General features: G+C 52.1%; 7 protein-coding genes across 7 annotated transcripts; 2 read left to right on the top strand and 5 right to left on the bottom strand.

Moving 5' to 3' along the window:
* Positions 1-493: 493 nt before the first annotated feature.
* On the bottom strand, positions 494-1,820 carry COCVIDRAFT_21054 (hypothetical protein; the record flags this gene model as incomplete). Its single annotated transcript, XM_014695049.1, has 7 exons — positions 494-641; positions 675-809; positions 910-1,020; positions 1,089-1,171; positions 1,435-1,598; positions 1,651-1,744; positions 1,818-1,820. The coding sequence occupies 7 exons, from the start codon at positions 1,818-1,820 to the stop codon at positions 494-496; spliced, it is 738 nt and encodes a 245-aa protein (XP_014550535.1).
* Positions 1,821-3,152: 1,332 nt separating this feature from the next.
* On the bottom strand, positions 3,153-4,929 carry COCVIDRAFT_115221 (hypothetical protein; the record flags this gene model as incomplete). Its single annotated transcript, XM_014695048.1, has 5 exons — positions 3,153-4,053; positions 4,106-4,503; positions 4,551-4,633; positions 4,685-4,747; positions 4,806-4,929. The coding sequence occupies 5 exons, from the start codon at positions 4,927-4,929 to the stop codon at positions 3,153-3,155; spliced, it is 1,569 nt and encodes a 522-aa protein (XP_014550534.1).
* Positions 4,930-5,207: 278 nt separating this feature from the next.
* Positions 5,208-6,201, top strand: COCVIDRAFT_21052 (hypothetical protein; the record flags this gene model as incomplete). Its single annotated transcript, XM_014695047.1, has 4 exons — positions 5,208-5,263; positions 5,431-5,486; positions 5,770-5,996; positions 6,031-6,201. 4 exons carry the CDS (start codon positions 5,208-5,210, stop codon positions 6,199-6,201), a joined length of 510 nt encoding a protein of 169 aa, XP_014550533.1.
* A 455-nt stretch (positions 6,202-6,656) lies between these two features.
* COCVIDRAFT_115237 (hypothetical protein) lies at positions 6,657-7,497 on the bottom strand (the record flags this gene model as incomplete). The annotated part of the gene is made up of 4 exons (XM_014695046.1): positions 6,657-7,035; positions 7,085-7,178; positions 7,230-7,393; positions 7,475-7,497. The coding sequence occupies 4 exons, from the start codon at positions 7,495-7,497 to the stop codon at positions 6,657-6,659; spliced, it is 660 nt and encodes a 219-aa protein (XP_014550532.1).
* A 568-nt stretch (positions 7,498-8,065) lies between these two features.
* On the bottom strand, positions 8,066-11,536 carry COCVIDRAFT_115224 (hypothetical protein; the record flags this gene model as incomplete). The annotated part of the gene is made up of 6 exons (XM_014695045.1): positions 8,066-8,522; positions 8,571-10,900; positions 10,949-11,048; positions 11,098-11,215; positions 11,266-11,288; positions 11,409-11,536. 6 exons carry the CDS (start codon positions 11,534-11,536, stop codon positions 8,066-8,068), a joined length of 3,156 nt encoding a protein of 1,051 aa, XP_014550531.1.
* A 909-nt stretch (positions 11,537-12,445) lies between these two features.
* On the bottom strand, positions 12,446-13,764 carry COCVIDRAFT_42988 (hypothetical protein; the record flags this gene model as incomplete). The annotated part of the gene is made up of 2 exons (XM_014695044.1): positions 12,446-13,609; positions 13,666-13,764. The coding sequence occupies 2 exons, from the start codon at positions 13,762-13,764 to the stop codon at positions 12,446-12,448; spliced, it is 1,263 nt and encodes a 420-aa protein (XP_014550530.1).
* A 182-nt stretch (positions 13,765-13,946) lies between these two features.
* COCVIDRAFT_115215 (hypothetical protein) lies at positions 13,947-15,248 on the top strand (the record flags this gene model as incomplete). The annotated part of the gene is made up of 2 exons (XM_014695043.1): positions 13,947-14,018; positions 14,076-15,248. The coding sequence occupies 2 exons, from the start codon at positions 13,947-13,949 to the stop codon at positions 15,246-15,248; spliced, it is 1,245 nt and encodes a 414-aa protein (XP_014550529.1).
* Positions 15,249-16,033: the final 785 nt, after the last annotated feature.

Raw genomic sequence — 16,033 nt, 5'->3', positions numbered from 1 at the left:
GCCCGAGGCGAATGCGCGCGGCCTTGAATGGGGGTGGGCAGTTAAATTATCCATATGAGCCGTCGAACAGGGGTAGTGCAGCCTCGAATATATTAATCGTCGCCCAACGTGGCAACGGAAAAACAATGTGGAGAAGAACGAGGGGCACGCGCGCACATGGCTGGTGATGTGCGAGTTATTTTTCTTTCTTTTTGCCACTGGTCGTGTGGGAGTGCATTATCCCGTGCAATTATGCAGGTGCCGCAGTGGAATATGTGTGCGTGTATGTGTGTATGTGTGTGTGTGTGTGTGTGTGTGTGTGTGTGTGTGTGTGTGTGTGTGTGTGTGTGTGGCGGGTGATGTTGGGACAGTAAGTAGGATGTGGAGTGGAACAAGGGCGCAAAGGGAAGGAAGGGGGAAATTGGACCTTCGCTATGCACCACCAATTGCCTACTTGGTCGCTTCTCCCGACCCACGCGACGACGACATCTCCTGTGCTCAGCTCATCATCACACTACGTCTGGACACTTGTGTGACTTGTACTAGGCGCCGCGTATACGTATACACCCGCGCCAGATTGATCTTCGTATTTGCTAACCGACTGCCTTGCCGGGACACTTTTGTTACATTTGTGATACTTGGTCGTCGCAACCGGATGGCCGCTGCCGACATGTACCAAGTAAGTACGTACCTACGAGGATACTCCGACCGACACCGACAGCAACAACATCGGTGACGACAACGACGACGACGACGCAAGGACTTTCACATCGACACATGTCCGGACAAGGTTGGCAAACGGTTCCGCCTGCACCCGCTGGCCCAACAGTCTAGGTTGACGTCTAGCAGCCGTCAACGAAACAAGAAAGAGCGAATAGGCGCCGCAACTTTGTTACATAAATCCACCGAGACCTGGCCTCACCTACTTACTTACCGAACCCGAACCACCAAGGAACGACACCATCGGCAGTGTTGAGAAATCCTGAAACTGTGCCAAAGCCCCAATGCCTAGCTCGCGACACGCTACCTGGTGCGGCTATCCTGTGTAGATCTCCACGTCCCAATATGGAACACGAGCTCTGGTCGGCCCTTTGACGCCCCGAGTATACCTTGCATTGTGCTTGCTAAGTACGCCTTTCATTGCGACATGCTTGGCTACCCAATTCTCTTTTCTCTCAAACCGCCATGTCCACTAGTGGGAAAGTAGCCTCACTTGTTCTCTTCTTGGACAACACAAGTAGAAACAGTTCTGGTCGGAGCACGTCAGCAGGCAACATGCTAGTAATCGCAGTCTACACTGCGCTCTTGGTATCTCTTAGGCCGGCCCTAGCATCAAAACGGTAACACCTGTAAGTCCAAGACAGGCAGTGCAAGTCTCACACTTGTATTAGTGCAACGGCCGGGCCCAGAAAAAAAGATAAAGGAATAAAAAAGCAAGACCGAACCGATACGAACATCTGAAGCACCAGTAGCCTGATCGTCCAATATCCCATTTCCACAAACGTGCAATGTCGATGATTCCTCAACGTCCCCACTTCCACATGGTACCCACAACCCGATCCCATAAGCTCCAAGTTCCAGAACCTCCAAGACTCCAACCATTTTTTTCATCTCCGAATCTAATCGCACGATCTAATCTCCGACTCCAACTTTGTCATGACCACAACTTACCACCAACCCGACACATACGTGTCGCGGGAGATGAATGTCCAAGTAAAAGAGGCGAGTAAGAAAGCAAATGTCGTCTCGTCCCATCCGCCCATATCTATACGCCGGTTTATTAAGACAAGGAAATATACGTTTCCCCCCTCCCTCGTTTGTGGGAAATATAAAATTACCATAATGGGACCCCCTAGTAATGCGTAGGATCTACTACTTTGTAATCTTAAACCTTTTTTTTGTCTTAACAGCAAGCACTTATACCCTTTCTACGTCATCCCTTCATTTTAAACACAAAAGAAAAGTCGCGCATGCGTAGTACACTCGGACAAAAAAAACATACACTTTGATCAAATTTGCAACACAAAAGTTTACGAGAAAACTGAAAATGCAAGATAATATGAAATTTCACAAGGTGATACTTTTGGTCCTCTTCACTTGCAAGCAAAATACCTACTTCCAAGTATCAGAATAGAGAGATATCATAGTGACATCACACGTATATCCTCCTCCCTTACTTACAACTTACCAACCTCTCCACCCTTCCCTTTCGCTTCAACTCGCAAGTAAGGTACACACGCGCACTCATTCCGCACTTTCCTTTCTCGCAATCCATCCCGTATCCTCACATCGTACCCACCCCCCTTCGTTCCCGCGGACCACCCTCCCCCCTCCCCTGCGCCCTGGTAAGTAAGTAAACTCACCGGCTCGGTATCCCCTTTCCCCCCCCCTACACCCATGCCTTGGCTCGGTATGTACCACTCGTGTTCTGTAGTGACATCAGGGGCGGGCGGGGTGGGCAATAATGGGGCCGACAAGCGAAGAAAAAAAGATGAGAAAAACACGAGGCATAGCGGCGGGAAGGAGGGGAAGGAAGGGAACACGGTGTAACGGGGCAATGTGGGACGGACGTGTTTCAGGAAAGGGGGGGCTTATTACGTGGATGATGTGGGGATAACGGGTTTGGGCTGGTTGCGGGATCGCGGGTTTGGGCTGGTTGCGGGATCGCGGGTTTGGGGGGGGATCGAAGGGGGGGGGGGTTAGGTTGTGAGATGGGTTTGTCGTTAGACGAACGTAGAAGATGGTATTGTAGAAGGAAGAGAGAGCAAGGAAGAAGGTGGTGAATGTTGAATTGTTTTCCATTTTTTTTAAACATAGATGAGGATATTTACCAGCCTAAAGTCATGAACAGAGAAGCGAAAAGAAAGGATGAGAAAAAGGTAAAGGGTATGCACTGCATAATACTCTCTCTCTCTCTTCTTTCTAGTGTTCAACACTCGATGTGGATGTCCGTATACCAACTTCTCCTCCCTTTGCCAGGCCATGCATGCGTACACCCGCCTCAGCTCCAAAAAAGCGATCGTAACTAAAAAAAAAGCCCAAACCCTTTTGTGCAATATAGAAAATAATGTCACATGGTATCATTGCAAAAAAAAACTCCACTGTGTCCCTATTCCCCATCAAGCCGTAAACAAAAGGAAAAAAAGAACGGGTGGGGAGGGATATCATAATCTTCATAACCTACGCTGCTGCTGCTGTTCGTCGCCCCAACTCCTCGTTCGAGGATGATACGGATAAATGGCCTCGTCGTCATCCTCATCCTCGTCATACTCGCCCGCATCGCCAATCCCGCGCAGCCTAACCGGCGAAAGCGGCGTAATGGGGCTGTGCAGGAGAGTAGCAGCAGAGTAGCGTCTGCCGGGTACTACAGTTGTAGGGCTGACAGGCGGGGACTCGAGTTCCAAGCTCTTGCAGCCCATGCTGCCTCTACCGTACTTGCTGTCGACGAGGGTAGGTGCGGATTCGAGGCTGCTGCCGACGCTGCGGACGGACTCGAGGACGTTGGCGTCGCCCTTTTCACAGTGCGAAGACGCGGCGTAGCGGTCTTGGCTGTTGCGGCGCGAAGGGCGGGAGAAGTAGGTGCGTTTGGGGGGGTTGGAGGTGACGATTTTGCTGGGGAGACGGGGTTTCTTGCATTCGGTGATGTGCGTGCTTGCGCCGGCTTTGTTGCTGTTGGTGGCGTCGCCAGAGGTCGAGGTGCGGGTGGCGAGGCTGCTGGAGAAGTCGTCTTGAATGCAAGGGAGGATCTTGTTGAACATGCGTACTTTGACGCTCTTCTTTGAGTTGCGGCGCGTGTAGCGGCTGTCACCTGCAGACGAGCTCGAAAGGTCCCATTGCTGCCAGTTGTTGTCGGTGCGGGCCTCGCGGTCCATGGGCGTGGCTTTGGTGCGGAAGTTGAAGATCCATCGTGTGACGAGACCACGTAGGATGGGGATGTTGGCGACGATGATGGCGACGTTGTTTTCAATGTGGTTGATGCAGTAGTCGATTGGGTAGGTCCAGTCAGGCTTGAAGAGGGTGTACAGGCGGTCGCGGTATGAGAGGTAGATCTTCGCAGCGCCAATAGCAGTGACCCTATACACAGGGTTAGTTGGTTCGTCTTGGCCATGGCATGGACTTGACTTACGCTAGACTGCAGGTAAAGACTGCCAGTACAACCAGACGGGAGCGTAGACGGGCACTCATCATCCTTCGGACAATGATGAACGGAATGGGGAGGATCAGAACGTCAGTAAGGAGGTTGGCGCAGGTAACCCAGATCAACATCTCGCCCATCTTGTGGCGGCCCATGCAGTGCAGACCACCAAAGGTTCGCGGCTTCCACGTGTTGCCAGTAAGGGGTGGGCAGATGAAGATGTAGAGACACCATGGAATCAAAGCACTGCCGACGGTGAAGATGAGAATGGCGTACAGTGCTCGCCTCAGCCATTGGATGACGGAACCAGCGCGAAGAAGGAGAAGGATGATTGATGCTTTGACCAGTGGCAAGATGGGAATGTTCAACAGGTTGAAGGCCATGACAACCTAGACGCTGTCAGTGTACAGTCACATCGCATCAGCACCATACATACAGCGTAGTACTCGTCATAGTTTGGTTCAATCTCATCTGGAGGAACTTGCCAGATATGGACACCAACATGCCACATCTTGACATCTGTATCTGGTCAGCAAGCCGTAAATGGGCATTGAGTCTAGCTATACGTACGTCTGTATGAAGGCCCTATGAGGGCTATTGACAATAGCAGAGGAAGTATGATAAGCCAGTCATCTATGCAAACACCCAGTCAGTCCCTTGTATCGCATGGTCAAAGAAAGAGTAACCATACCCCAACTCAAGCGCAGATTGAGCTTCCGGCGCGTGTATATTCTCAGAATAACAAAAATCGAGGCCAGAAGCGGAGTGCCAATGATGACGCCCAAGCAGGTGAGCTGAAGAGGATAAGTAGGCATGGTTATTGACGAAGCCTGCCGGCAGAAAACCTGGAGAAATCGCAAAACGGCATCTCGCAGTCTCTGCTTTGGAAGGGGGTGAGCATTCGCATATAAACGCCCTGCAAGCCAGGCCACACACACAGGCACAAGGCCAGGTCAAGGTCAAGTGCAGGCGAGAAAAAGCGGCAATCCTTGCTTTCCACCCTTGGCCCTTTGGGCGGGCGCCTCGACAGGCACAGCATCCCCGCAATTCCGTTGCTCGCTGCATATTAACACACGCACGGAACGAATCAAGTATGCCCGAAGCCTCTCCAGGTGCGCTGCGGTCTAGTCTCGCGGGCGTCGCACTCACGTGGGTCGCACTCTATGAGGACGGTGGGCTCTGGCCGTGGCAACCATGCCGCATGCGTTTGGTGCGACAGGGCAAATCATCGGGCGCCCTTTGGCCGCACATCTCCCTTCATTCCGTCTCTAACACCCGATCTCCATTGTAGCCGAGAAGACTGACTTTCTTGACAGCGGCGGCGGTGGCGGCACGCTGGGAACAGGGCGCGCCTCGGGGGGCATCCAGCCGTGTGGGTTGCACAAAGGCCATGACATAAAAAAAAAGCTGCGTGTCCCCAAGGCTCACCCGGAAGCGGTCGAGACGAGCAAAAGACAGGACTCAGCAGCCGCTAGGACGGAGGGCGTTGATGTATCAGCCTTTTCCTGGATCCTGGACCGCCCAAAAGGGTGTTGAGTAACCGATCCTTGCTGCAGAGCGAATCTGGGGCGGGCCCGCCTGTTAATGTCGACAGCACCAATCATGCGTTGCACGTAAAGTAAATACGGCGCTACTGATAATATATACGCATGTAGGTATACACTTAGCATGGCCATCCATCAAAGCTCCCAAGCGGGTCCTTGAGGGCAAAACGGTCGCGATGCTGCCGGCGTCTGGGGGGAGGGGGTACATGTGTCGATGGAAGGATGGGCACCCGTCTGCAACGCCTACTTACTACCCGTCCGTTCCAGGAGCTCAGGCCATGGTTCAGCACGCGTCAGGCTCCGTCCCGTCAGTGTTTCGTCCAAGCGACTGCGCAAAAGTAAGTGGGCACGAGGCACGACTGACTCCAACAGAGAGAGGGCCGTTTCGTATCGTCACACTGGCCGTCTTGCACAGTCTCCACTCGCACCTTGACATCTGCCCATCGTGGTGTACAAGACTACTCTACGACGCTTGTGCCTTCATCTACTGTCATTGCCACTACCGCCCGCCAGGCGAACCACAACACAGCAAACTGCCGGTGACCCGTGCGTTCTTATATTAAATCGCCCGCGACGCCGGAAACAATGCCCTGGTGAGGTCATCTGGCTGGCGGGGTTACTCTTCTACCTCGGATTATGCTGGCCCTTAACACGCCCCAGCTATCCAATGTCTTGTTTTGCCGCCCCCAGATCTCGCTTCATCCTACTATGCATTGTGTTTCCATAGCCAAAAAGCACATGACTCTGTTGCCCGTCTCGGTCTCAATTCTTCCTCACCACACTACTCATACATTGTTAAAGTGCAAAATGCCCGGCTTATTTCCCGGACCCTATCGAATCATGGACGCGTCCAACGCCATCCATCATGTGCTCGACGCATGACATTACCCGAGTGATTGCGCCTGTCCCTCGCTTGCCTCTTCATTTTTCCCACCTCTTCCATTTCTGCTTTGCCATGTCCTCCCGCCACCTGCTTTCTTCTAGAACACTACCCAGCCCTAGTCGCTTTTCAGCATGCTGTCCACCAAGTCTCCGAGCGGACCCCAAAAGTCTTTGCTTCCATTGGCCAGCCCGTGCTCGTCGATGAACAGCACGTAGTGCTTGAAGCTAGTGTTGAGGTGTGGCTCTAGCCCTAGCTCAATAATGACAGGATAGTGATGGCAGTAGATGTGTGCGTACACTCGGTACAGCCGCTTGAACATGTTGCGGATAAGAGACGGGAACGCCTTGGGAAATGGCACTCCAATCCGTGACGGGAACATGGCTTCGTTGTCTACATTGGACTGAACCCATGCCATGAGATGCTCAATGTATTCCGGTGCCGGCATCTTGGTCGGCTTCTTGTAGTTTTCCGAATCTTGCCAGAGGTACTCGAATCTGATTACTGTCAACAAGATGCCCAATCCATGTCCAGTTGCTGCCTTACTCGTCGGTAGCCTTCATCTCTGGACAGCTCTGAGGCGAGCAAAATTCCGTGATGGAGCCATAGAGTAGGTTGATTTGGTTGTAAAAGTCGACGACTGCGCTCGCGAATCAGCTGGCTTCGGCCTCATCTTCAGCACAATGCGCACCATTGACTGCCAGCCACTCGTCCTTGTCTTCTCCCTCGGGCAACCTGACCGCTTTCCTTAGACTTCCGCTACCCAGCGTAGCCTCTGCATACTGCTTGAGCTGCCAGCTGCTCGTGCCTCGGTTTCCTTTTTGTGGCTTGAAGGGTGCGCGCGTTCGTGGGTTACTAGACCATGGACAAAGTCAGTCTTTCTCCGCCCAAGAATCCCTGTTGCGCATGTGCTTGGGTAGCAAGAGGGCCACCAACACGGTAGTTATAAAGTTGGACATCTTGTCAAGTCGCGCTGCTTTGTATATATCTCCTGCTGCACGTCTGTTTTCTGTTCTCCGGTCTGGGCGGCTGAGGAATGCGCAAGCGTTTTGAGCGGATGAGCGAGTGAGTAACTGCAAAGTCTCTTTGCGACCGAGGCTGCGAGGCAAGCGGGCGAAGAAGCGCTTGGTGACGTTGGGCTGTCTTGGTCGGGTTCAGGAGTGACGATAGTGTTTAGGCCCCGCAACAAACAATCGATAATCGCCGGCCGCAACCACCACCGCCACCTCCACTACACCAGCACGTGATACGCCTAGCTCACCTTGTAAAACAGGCACATGCATCTCATCGACACACGATACACTTTGTGTGTTATAGATAGCGCCACGCATTATCTACGTGGTTACTTTTTCAGGCGACAAATCATGAAAGGAATCAACGCCACCAGTGTGTGGAAAAAACAAATACTCTGCATGTACTGCGCCTCTATCATGAGTCTAGCATCTAACCCTCACCAGGTGACAACCCAGTCCACCAAATGCTGCATCCTCCAACAGACATGTCGTATCCACCATGCGTTTTCATGGCTTATTTGCTAAAGTACGGATCTTGCTCAAAGTAATCACCATCGTCGCGTTTACGCCCATTGCGGTTTCCGTTTCTGCCTCGCGTGTCGGGGGCATCATCCATCGTCTCCAACTCGTCCGGCTCATATTCTGACATGCCCTTCTTGATGCGCTGGAGCTGTCCGCTGACGTAGTGGTTCAGACGATCCTCCATAGCTGACTTTTGCTCAAGCGCTGCTTGGTCTAAGACACCGACCGAGTTCTTGCGCCTCATCGGGCCTGATTCATCATCGTAGTCTTCTTCACCGTTGGTCGACGTCTCTCCCCAGTCACTTCGGAAGCCGATGCTACGGCTTGTCGATGATCGACGAAGAGCGTGGCGTTTGGCCGGCTTGCCTGCAGGCGTAAAGACATCGTCAAAGTAGTGGCTAGCAGCACCAGTTGGCGTGCGTGGTGTCTGTGGGAGACGACAAGTCATGCTGTCTCTTGTTAGCCCTGTTATACTGCCATTTCATGAGCAAGCTTACCCAGTGTCATGAATCATCTTTGCAATCAGACCGGTCCAGCCGCACTGATGTGTCGCTCCCAACCCGCGTCCAGTGTCGCCATCGAAAAACTCATGGTACCACATGTAGTCTTTCCAGTTGGGGTCAAAGTCAAGCATCTCGTTTCCGTTGTTGATGGCCCTCCTGCCGTCATCTCCGCGGGCAAACAAATGCTGGAGACGATGCTGAATCTCCTCTGCTACGTGGCCAAGATGCATATAGTCACCAGAACCTGTAGGACACTCAACCTTCAAGTTGTTGCCATAGTAGAGATGGAACCTCTGGCAAGACTCGATAAGCAAAAAGTTTACCGCCAGCCAGATCGGGCCTCGCCAGTTGCTGTTGCCGCCGAAAAGGCCGCTGTCTGAATCACCTGGCAGGTAGGCCACCTCGTACTTTTCGCCGTTGACATCCATAGAGTAGGGATGGTCCTTGTGGTATTTTGAGAGTGATCGGATACCATGATCAGCAAGGAACTCGTCTTCGTCCAACATCCTCTTCATTATCCGCTTGAGGCGATCTTCGTTGACAAGCGACAGGAGCATACGATTGCCCTGTCCGCGTTTGGACAGTGTGTGAATATTACGCTTTGATTGCTCTGGACGATTGGCGATGAACCATTCTACACGCTTCTTGAAACTGGGCAATCTGTTGATGATCTCCGGTTCAAGCGTCATGGTCGAATAGAGGGGAATAAGACCAACAAGAGAACGGACTGGCATCTGATGACTCCATGGGCCACCCCACGAGATGGCGTCATAGTAGAAGCCGTCCTCTTCGTTCCATAGTGGCTTCGACTCGCCTTCGCTGCGGAATTGCATGGCGTCGCTAATCATGAGGAAGTGCTCGAAAAATTTGGAAGCCATGTCTTCGTAGATACGGCGTCTCTTGGCAAGTTCGAGACAGATGTTCAGCATGTTCAGGCAGTAGAAGCCCATCCAGCCAGTGCTGTCGGCCTGCTCCAGAACACCGCCAGTCGGCAGAGGATCGGAACGGTTAAAGACGCCAATGTTGTCAAGACCCAAGAAACCACCCTCAAAGATGTTCTTTCCGTCTGCATCTTTTCGGTTGACCCACCAGGTGAAGTTGAGCAATAATTTCTGGAACACGCGCTCAAGGCAGTCAAAGTCTTCGCGTCCATACATCTTACGCTCAATTTTGAACACCCTAAACAGTGACCAGGCGTGAACTGGAGGGTTTACATCGCCAAAGTTCCATTCGTAAGCCGGGAGTTGGCCGTTGGGATGCATGTACCACTCGCGTGTGAAGAGGTCGAGCTGCTTCTTAGCAAAATCGGGATCGATCATTGCCAGTGTAATGCAGTGGAACGCACTGTCCCAGGCAGCAAAGAATGGATACTCCCAGGAGTCAGGCATGGAAAGGATATCGTCCAGGTACATGTGTTTCCACTCTTTGTTTCGTATTGCCTTCCGTTCAGGTGGCGGGGGAGGCATGGCCGGATCACCATTGGCCCACTGGTCCCAGATGAAGTGGTAGTATTGCTTACACCACATCATACCGGAAAACGCCTGGCGCTGGACATTGCGCAAGTCATCCGCAATTGGAAGAGGGCTTATCCTGTAGTAGAACTCATCCGCCTCTGCGCGACGCTGCTCAATGATGTCGTCAAAGAGCTCTTCGTCGAGATAGCCGTCGTTTTTTCGCGAGAGCCTGAAGCGGACTACTGCACACTCGCCAGGCTGGACACCCTCACCTTCATCGAAAGCGTACCACGCAGCACATTTGGTGCCTGTGTTTTCGGGGTTCACAGCGTCCTTCTCATCATCGACAATGTAGCGATGGAAAGCATCCTTCACATATGGAGTCTTGTTCTCGACCTTCCATATGCCCTTGTAGTTGGTGTCATTGTCAGTGAAGAGCAGCTCGGGCTGAATATCCTCGCCGCTTGGACCGGTACCGGGAGACGGCGAAAGCTGAAAGTATCGGTCTCCGAGCTTGTGATGTTTTGACTGAGCAGTCGTTGGGCCAATCTTAGTAATAGAAGGCTTTAGCTTTGGATCCTCGTGACCCCACGCCCAAGTGTTCCTGAACCAGCAGTGAGGCACAATGTGTAGTGGGGCTGGCTCTGGACCGCGGTTGTAGGCTGTAACTCGAAAGCACAGCTCTTCCGGGTCGTCGGCCTCTTTGGCAGTCTCAATGAATATGTCCCAATATCGGTCATCATCGAAGATGCCAGTGTCTACGAGATTGTACTCGGGCTCGAGCCGTGTTCGCTTCGCGTTGGTCTCGATGAGATCTTCGTAGGGGAATTTCCGCTGAGGTAGCTTGTATAGAAACTTCATGTACGAGTGCTACAGGTAACGTCAGTGAATTGATTCCAAATAAGACTATGAACGCACAGTTGGGGTGTTATCCAAGTGGAAATGGCACTCTTTGAGCGACTCGCCGTGGTTGCCCTGGGGATTCGACAGTCCAAAAAGCCGCTCCTTTAGAAAATCGCTATACAAGATCAGATGAAATTCTCGTTTCTGTGCTCGAATTGACTCACTCCTTCTCATTCCAGAAAGCAAACGCAATGTTCTGGAAGCCGTGCGAGTCGGAGACGCCAGCGATACCGTCCTCGCCCCAGCGAAAAGCACGCGACCGTGCCATATCGTGAGTGAAATCTACCGAAGTTAGCAAAGACTGACAGAACAAACACAAAGAATCCACTTACGACTCCAAGCATCTCCATCATGGCTGTAAAGGAAAGTCGGTCAGCAAAAGGCGGCATCAAAGGGCACCATGGACACTTACGAATAGTCTTCGCGGACTGGATGTGTGTCAGTAGGGTTCAAACATAACTACACGGTATAAAACTGACCTGTTGCCCATTGTCGCTCAGCAACATAGGGACCCCATCGCTTCCAGTAAGCGGTGCGCTCGCGGTCCTGCTTGAGGCGCTGTTCCTCTTCGCAGAGGTATTCTTGATTCTCAATGAGAACCATTGTGACTGTAGGAGCCGGTGTGAGTGGGCTTCCGAGTCACTGTTAGGAAGGGAGAGAGGTGGGGTGGACGGCGCAAGGAGCGGCGTGGAGATAATAATTGCCTGCAGGCAGTATGGGGCAAACAAATGGGGTAGTCCGACAGCCAAGATATTATTTCGAGAGGGACTCGGGAGAGGGGGAGTATTGTACGCAGACAAGCGGTCTGGAAAAGAAAAAGCGATTATGAGGGCAATGGCTGGATAAGAACGACGACAGACGAGGCAAGCGGTGGCCAGGCGGGTGTTGTTGAGCTAGCCCTTGCGAACCGTGGACGTGCAAGAATTCGCGATACAAAGTACATCATAGGTATCCGTGCATTGCGGCGGGACTTATCGCGAACGGCTGGCTTATGCCCACTCGAGTTTAACGTCTTCGCCCGCCCGGTTTCACGCCCATGTCGATAGAGCCGCCGAAAACTGGCCCAGCGACGTTGCAAAAGACGTGTCGGGCTTGTATTGCACGTCATTGCTTCGACTTGCGCTCGACTGGACAAGTTGCGTCCCCAAAATCTCTGCGCCAAAGTGTTGAGCGAGCTTACTGCCACGATAGCAGGCGTTAGTGCCGGGTTGTTCCCCACCATGCCCATCGGCGATGATCAGCACTGGTCCAGCCCTCGGAGAGAGGCTCAATGGGCTGGGGGAGGTGGGGAATGGCTAGTCGTGACAGCCCCAGTCTCCACGCTGTCTAGTTCTTCACGCTGCACTGGGCATCAAAGACTTGGGGCATGCGGCGACTGAGTAACTGCAGCTGACAGGTTACCCTGACATGCCATTTGCTTCGCGCGTTGCACCGCACATCGCGATACGCCAATTCACGTGACGTTCCACGCTGCTGGTATACTAGTGCATCCTAAGTAGACAGCCCACTCTGTCATTGTCCCAATTGCCTTGCCAAGAACTCTTCGAAATCAATCTGTTCGTGGCTGCGTGTCCATTCAACAATCTGCTGACTTGTCGTATCTTCTATGTGGCCTCGTTGTAGCGAGTATGGATACCGCCGACGCATGTATCCCAGTCGCCAGGCTGTCTGGGTGCCCAAGGTTACCACATCACTGGAGTCGACCATGCCCCAATCTGCCAGTCGGCTTTGATCCCAGAACAACATACCGACCCTCCAAACGAGGTGCCGTCGCATTATATCACCAGGACTGATCGTATCATACATCATCCAACCGTGATTACGAAGTTGCGTAGCCGGATGCTGTGCGTCGCCCACGCGGCCCGCCCAAGATTCCCGCCTGCCAATGCGACGGCGTTCCACTTCCGCTGCAGGAGAATAGCGAGGAAAGCTTGTGTCTCCGGCAAAGGCATGCCCTTTGTACCTATCCACGGCAACATCTCTGCTGTAGTTTCGTAAATATGATGACCTTTGCAGGAGACATTCGCAACATGTGTATCGTTTATCAATGATTTCGTTGAGGAGGCCACCTGGATACTTCTGGCACGAATCCAAAAAACCTTCAACCGAGCTGCTTTGGGCCATCTGCCACGGCGCTAAAGTCTGCATGAATGCAGTTGCGAAGTCCCTCGCTGACATGGGGCCATCGGGTTCGAATTTGGACCTAAGTTGGTAGTGGATTTTGACGATCAGAAGAGCGCATACCAGTCGTGTATGCTCCGCCACAGACAGCACAACAGGCGTGACAGCCACCTGTGGGTCTATGTAGATCTGCATTGCAGCATTCATACCTTGTGCGACTATATCTGCGGCCACGTCTACTTCGACGTAAATGTCTACCAGACTGCGCATGTAGTCCAGAACATCATCTCTACTACGGAGAAATCGGGAATAAATAACTGGCCATTGGTTCGAGTTGGCATGCTCTAATAGTTCGAACGGTTTATCACTATCAAAATCGTCGTCGCTGATGTTGTGCAATACCGTTGCAACATGTAGCAAGCCGGCGAGAGGCTGGGGGTTTTCCGAGAGTGAACCTTGGATTACAATCTCTGGATACTGGATATAAAGGCTTCTGACATACGAACTGACGCTCAGAAGCCTCCCAATCGAAACCAAGTCGCACCTACAAAGTACCTATTGCATGTAGTCAGTTTCAAAGTGCTTCTTGAAAGGCATTTCGCGAATCCTACAAGTAATTGCAATTCTGCAGGCAGTTTAGTAAACTGAAAGACAGGCCTTGAACCTCGTCTTAGGTTGCGAGCTGCTTTTTGTTTTGCGCTTCGTGCCATTGAGTTGTGATGCGAGTGGGATGTAGAGACTGGGAGACTATGGCTGCCTACACATGTCGACGCTAGCGCTAATTACGGCAGATCCTCGGGCCGCGCAACGATGCTCAGGTACGTGGAAGTTCAACTAAGCCCGGTGCAACACATATCCTTCACCATATCACCCCCGCACCCCCATATACAAGATGCTGGTCTCTCTCACAGTCGGAAAGGTCGATGCCGGTGTAGCCGTGCTGCTCACCGAAGACAAGCGCCTCGTGAGTGCCCTCAATGCCTTGCAGCACACGAATTCACCCTAGCTGACGTCAATCTAGATTGAATTCCCCTCGATATTGCTCCCGCCAGATATCTCTTCTGGGTCCATGGTGGATATTGACGTCGGACGCAACTACAAGGCCGAAGCCGACGCACAGAAAGCCTTCCATGAGCTCCAGTCTGAGATCTTCCGTACCTTCGGTCAGCGCACGCCCTCGGCGCCTGTTCTCAAGTGTCGCAATGCTACGCAAACCTCCGTAGTTCTCGAATGGGACCCCATCGATATCGCGACCGCCGAGCTACGCAGCCTTACGCTCTACCGCAATGGTAACAAGGCTGGCACAATACCCAAGCCCACCGATCAGCACAGCACCAAGTTGAGTGGCCTGGCAGTCGACACAGAATACCAGTTTCACCTCGTCCTGAAAACTAGTGCTGGCACGTTCAGCAGTGAAAAGCTGAAGGTACAAACACACAAGATGACAGACCTGTCGGGTATTACCATTACCCCTGGTCACATGCCTGCAGCTCTTCGCGAGTCTCTACAACGATCTGTGGAGCGAATCGGCGCTAAAATTGCGGACACTGTTCGTATTGACACAACGCATTTCATCTGTACCGAGGGACGAGGCCCAGCATGGGAGAAGGCAGTCGAGAACAACATTCCTGTTGTAGTGCCAGATTGGGTTATAGGATGTGAGAGGGAAGGAAGGATAGTTGGCGTTAGAGGCTACTACCTAAATGCAGATCCACGGCTACGGAGCGTCGGTGCCGGGTCTTCACAGCAGCAGTCTCAGCAATCATCACAACAACAGCAACAACAACCGCAACAGCCGCAGCAACAGCAGCAACAACAACAACAACAACCAAGGAGTCCTATAATAAGCCCAAGGACTGAAATCACGCCACCCACTCCTGAGCAATCCAGGCAAGGCCGGGACGCAGAAGGTGCCGCACCACCCCCACCACCCAAAGATGATGTGAGCGAGAGAAGTGAGCGAAGCTCATTAGAGTCCAAGTCGCAAACAGAAGAGCACAGGAACAGAACAGATGATCTGAAACCTCAGTCTGGAAAGGAAAAGCAGCAAAGCGGAAGCGAAGGAGACGATTCAGAGCCAGAACCAAGTGACGAAAAATCGATAGAGGCGAGTCTACCCCAGAGAGCAAAACCAGGGCAGGCGTCTGTCGAAGAAGACGATAATGGAGAAAACTTTCAAGATGTACAGCTTTAGAAGAATGGCGCTGAGAGAGGACGTGGGCTGTGGACGGTTGCTATTCGATCATAGCTTGAGTTGCGGGCTGTCCCAAAACTCGCCTCCCGGTCGGACACATCATAACTACCGTCGATGCTTACTTCTCTTACTCTCGAAATTCCTCCTTAGCTACCGCATACACTAGAACATTGTAATGCATACCATTCTGTCTAAGTCCGTGTTTCTGGACATTACTGTCAATACTCACAACGTCGTCTCCATTGTTCTGTCCCTTACATGCTTTTGTGCATGGTTGTAATTGCTACAACAAAGCGGTCTGATACCTACGCAATTTTGCCAGGCAAGTATACCTTCAACACTAAATGGCGTTCGCAAAAGCATAGGATACTTGGGAAAGATGGTTCGACTAATCGGAATCCCGTGCAGAAGAGTCAGCACCTTGCTTACTGAGGACGAGAACAGTTGTCACTTTCTCATTGTCTTATGTCTGTTATATGATCGTCCCGAGAGTATCCGAGCCGCGCTCACCCGGTTGGTAAATATACGGTCAAGCTCACACTATATAAGTCACCTCATTAGAACAAAGGTCTATCCTTGAATCCCGTACCTTCCTTCAATGCTACCACTTGTATTACCACGTGTGTTTGCACGCAATTCCCTACTCCATTCCGGCGTTCTATGTATTCGATCTTGATAGGGGTATCCGCCATCTGGTCCTTTTGAGGAATAGTCTCGACGATTTGAGTAAATCCAGGTCAAGCCCTAATCGCAGACATCTGTCTACGTCCCCAAACTGGATGCTA

Source organism: Bipolaris victoriae (assembly GCF_000527765.1).
Source record: "Bipolaris victoriae FI3 unplaced genomic scaffold scaffold_183, whole genome shotgun sequence".
Lineage (NCBI taxonomy): Eukaryota > Fungi > Ascomycota > Dothideomycetes > Pleosporales > Pleosporaceae > Bipolaris > Bipolaris victoriae.
This window is presented reverse-complemented; position numbering and strand designations above follow the sequence as displayed.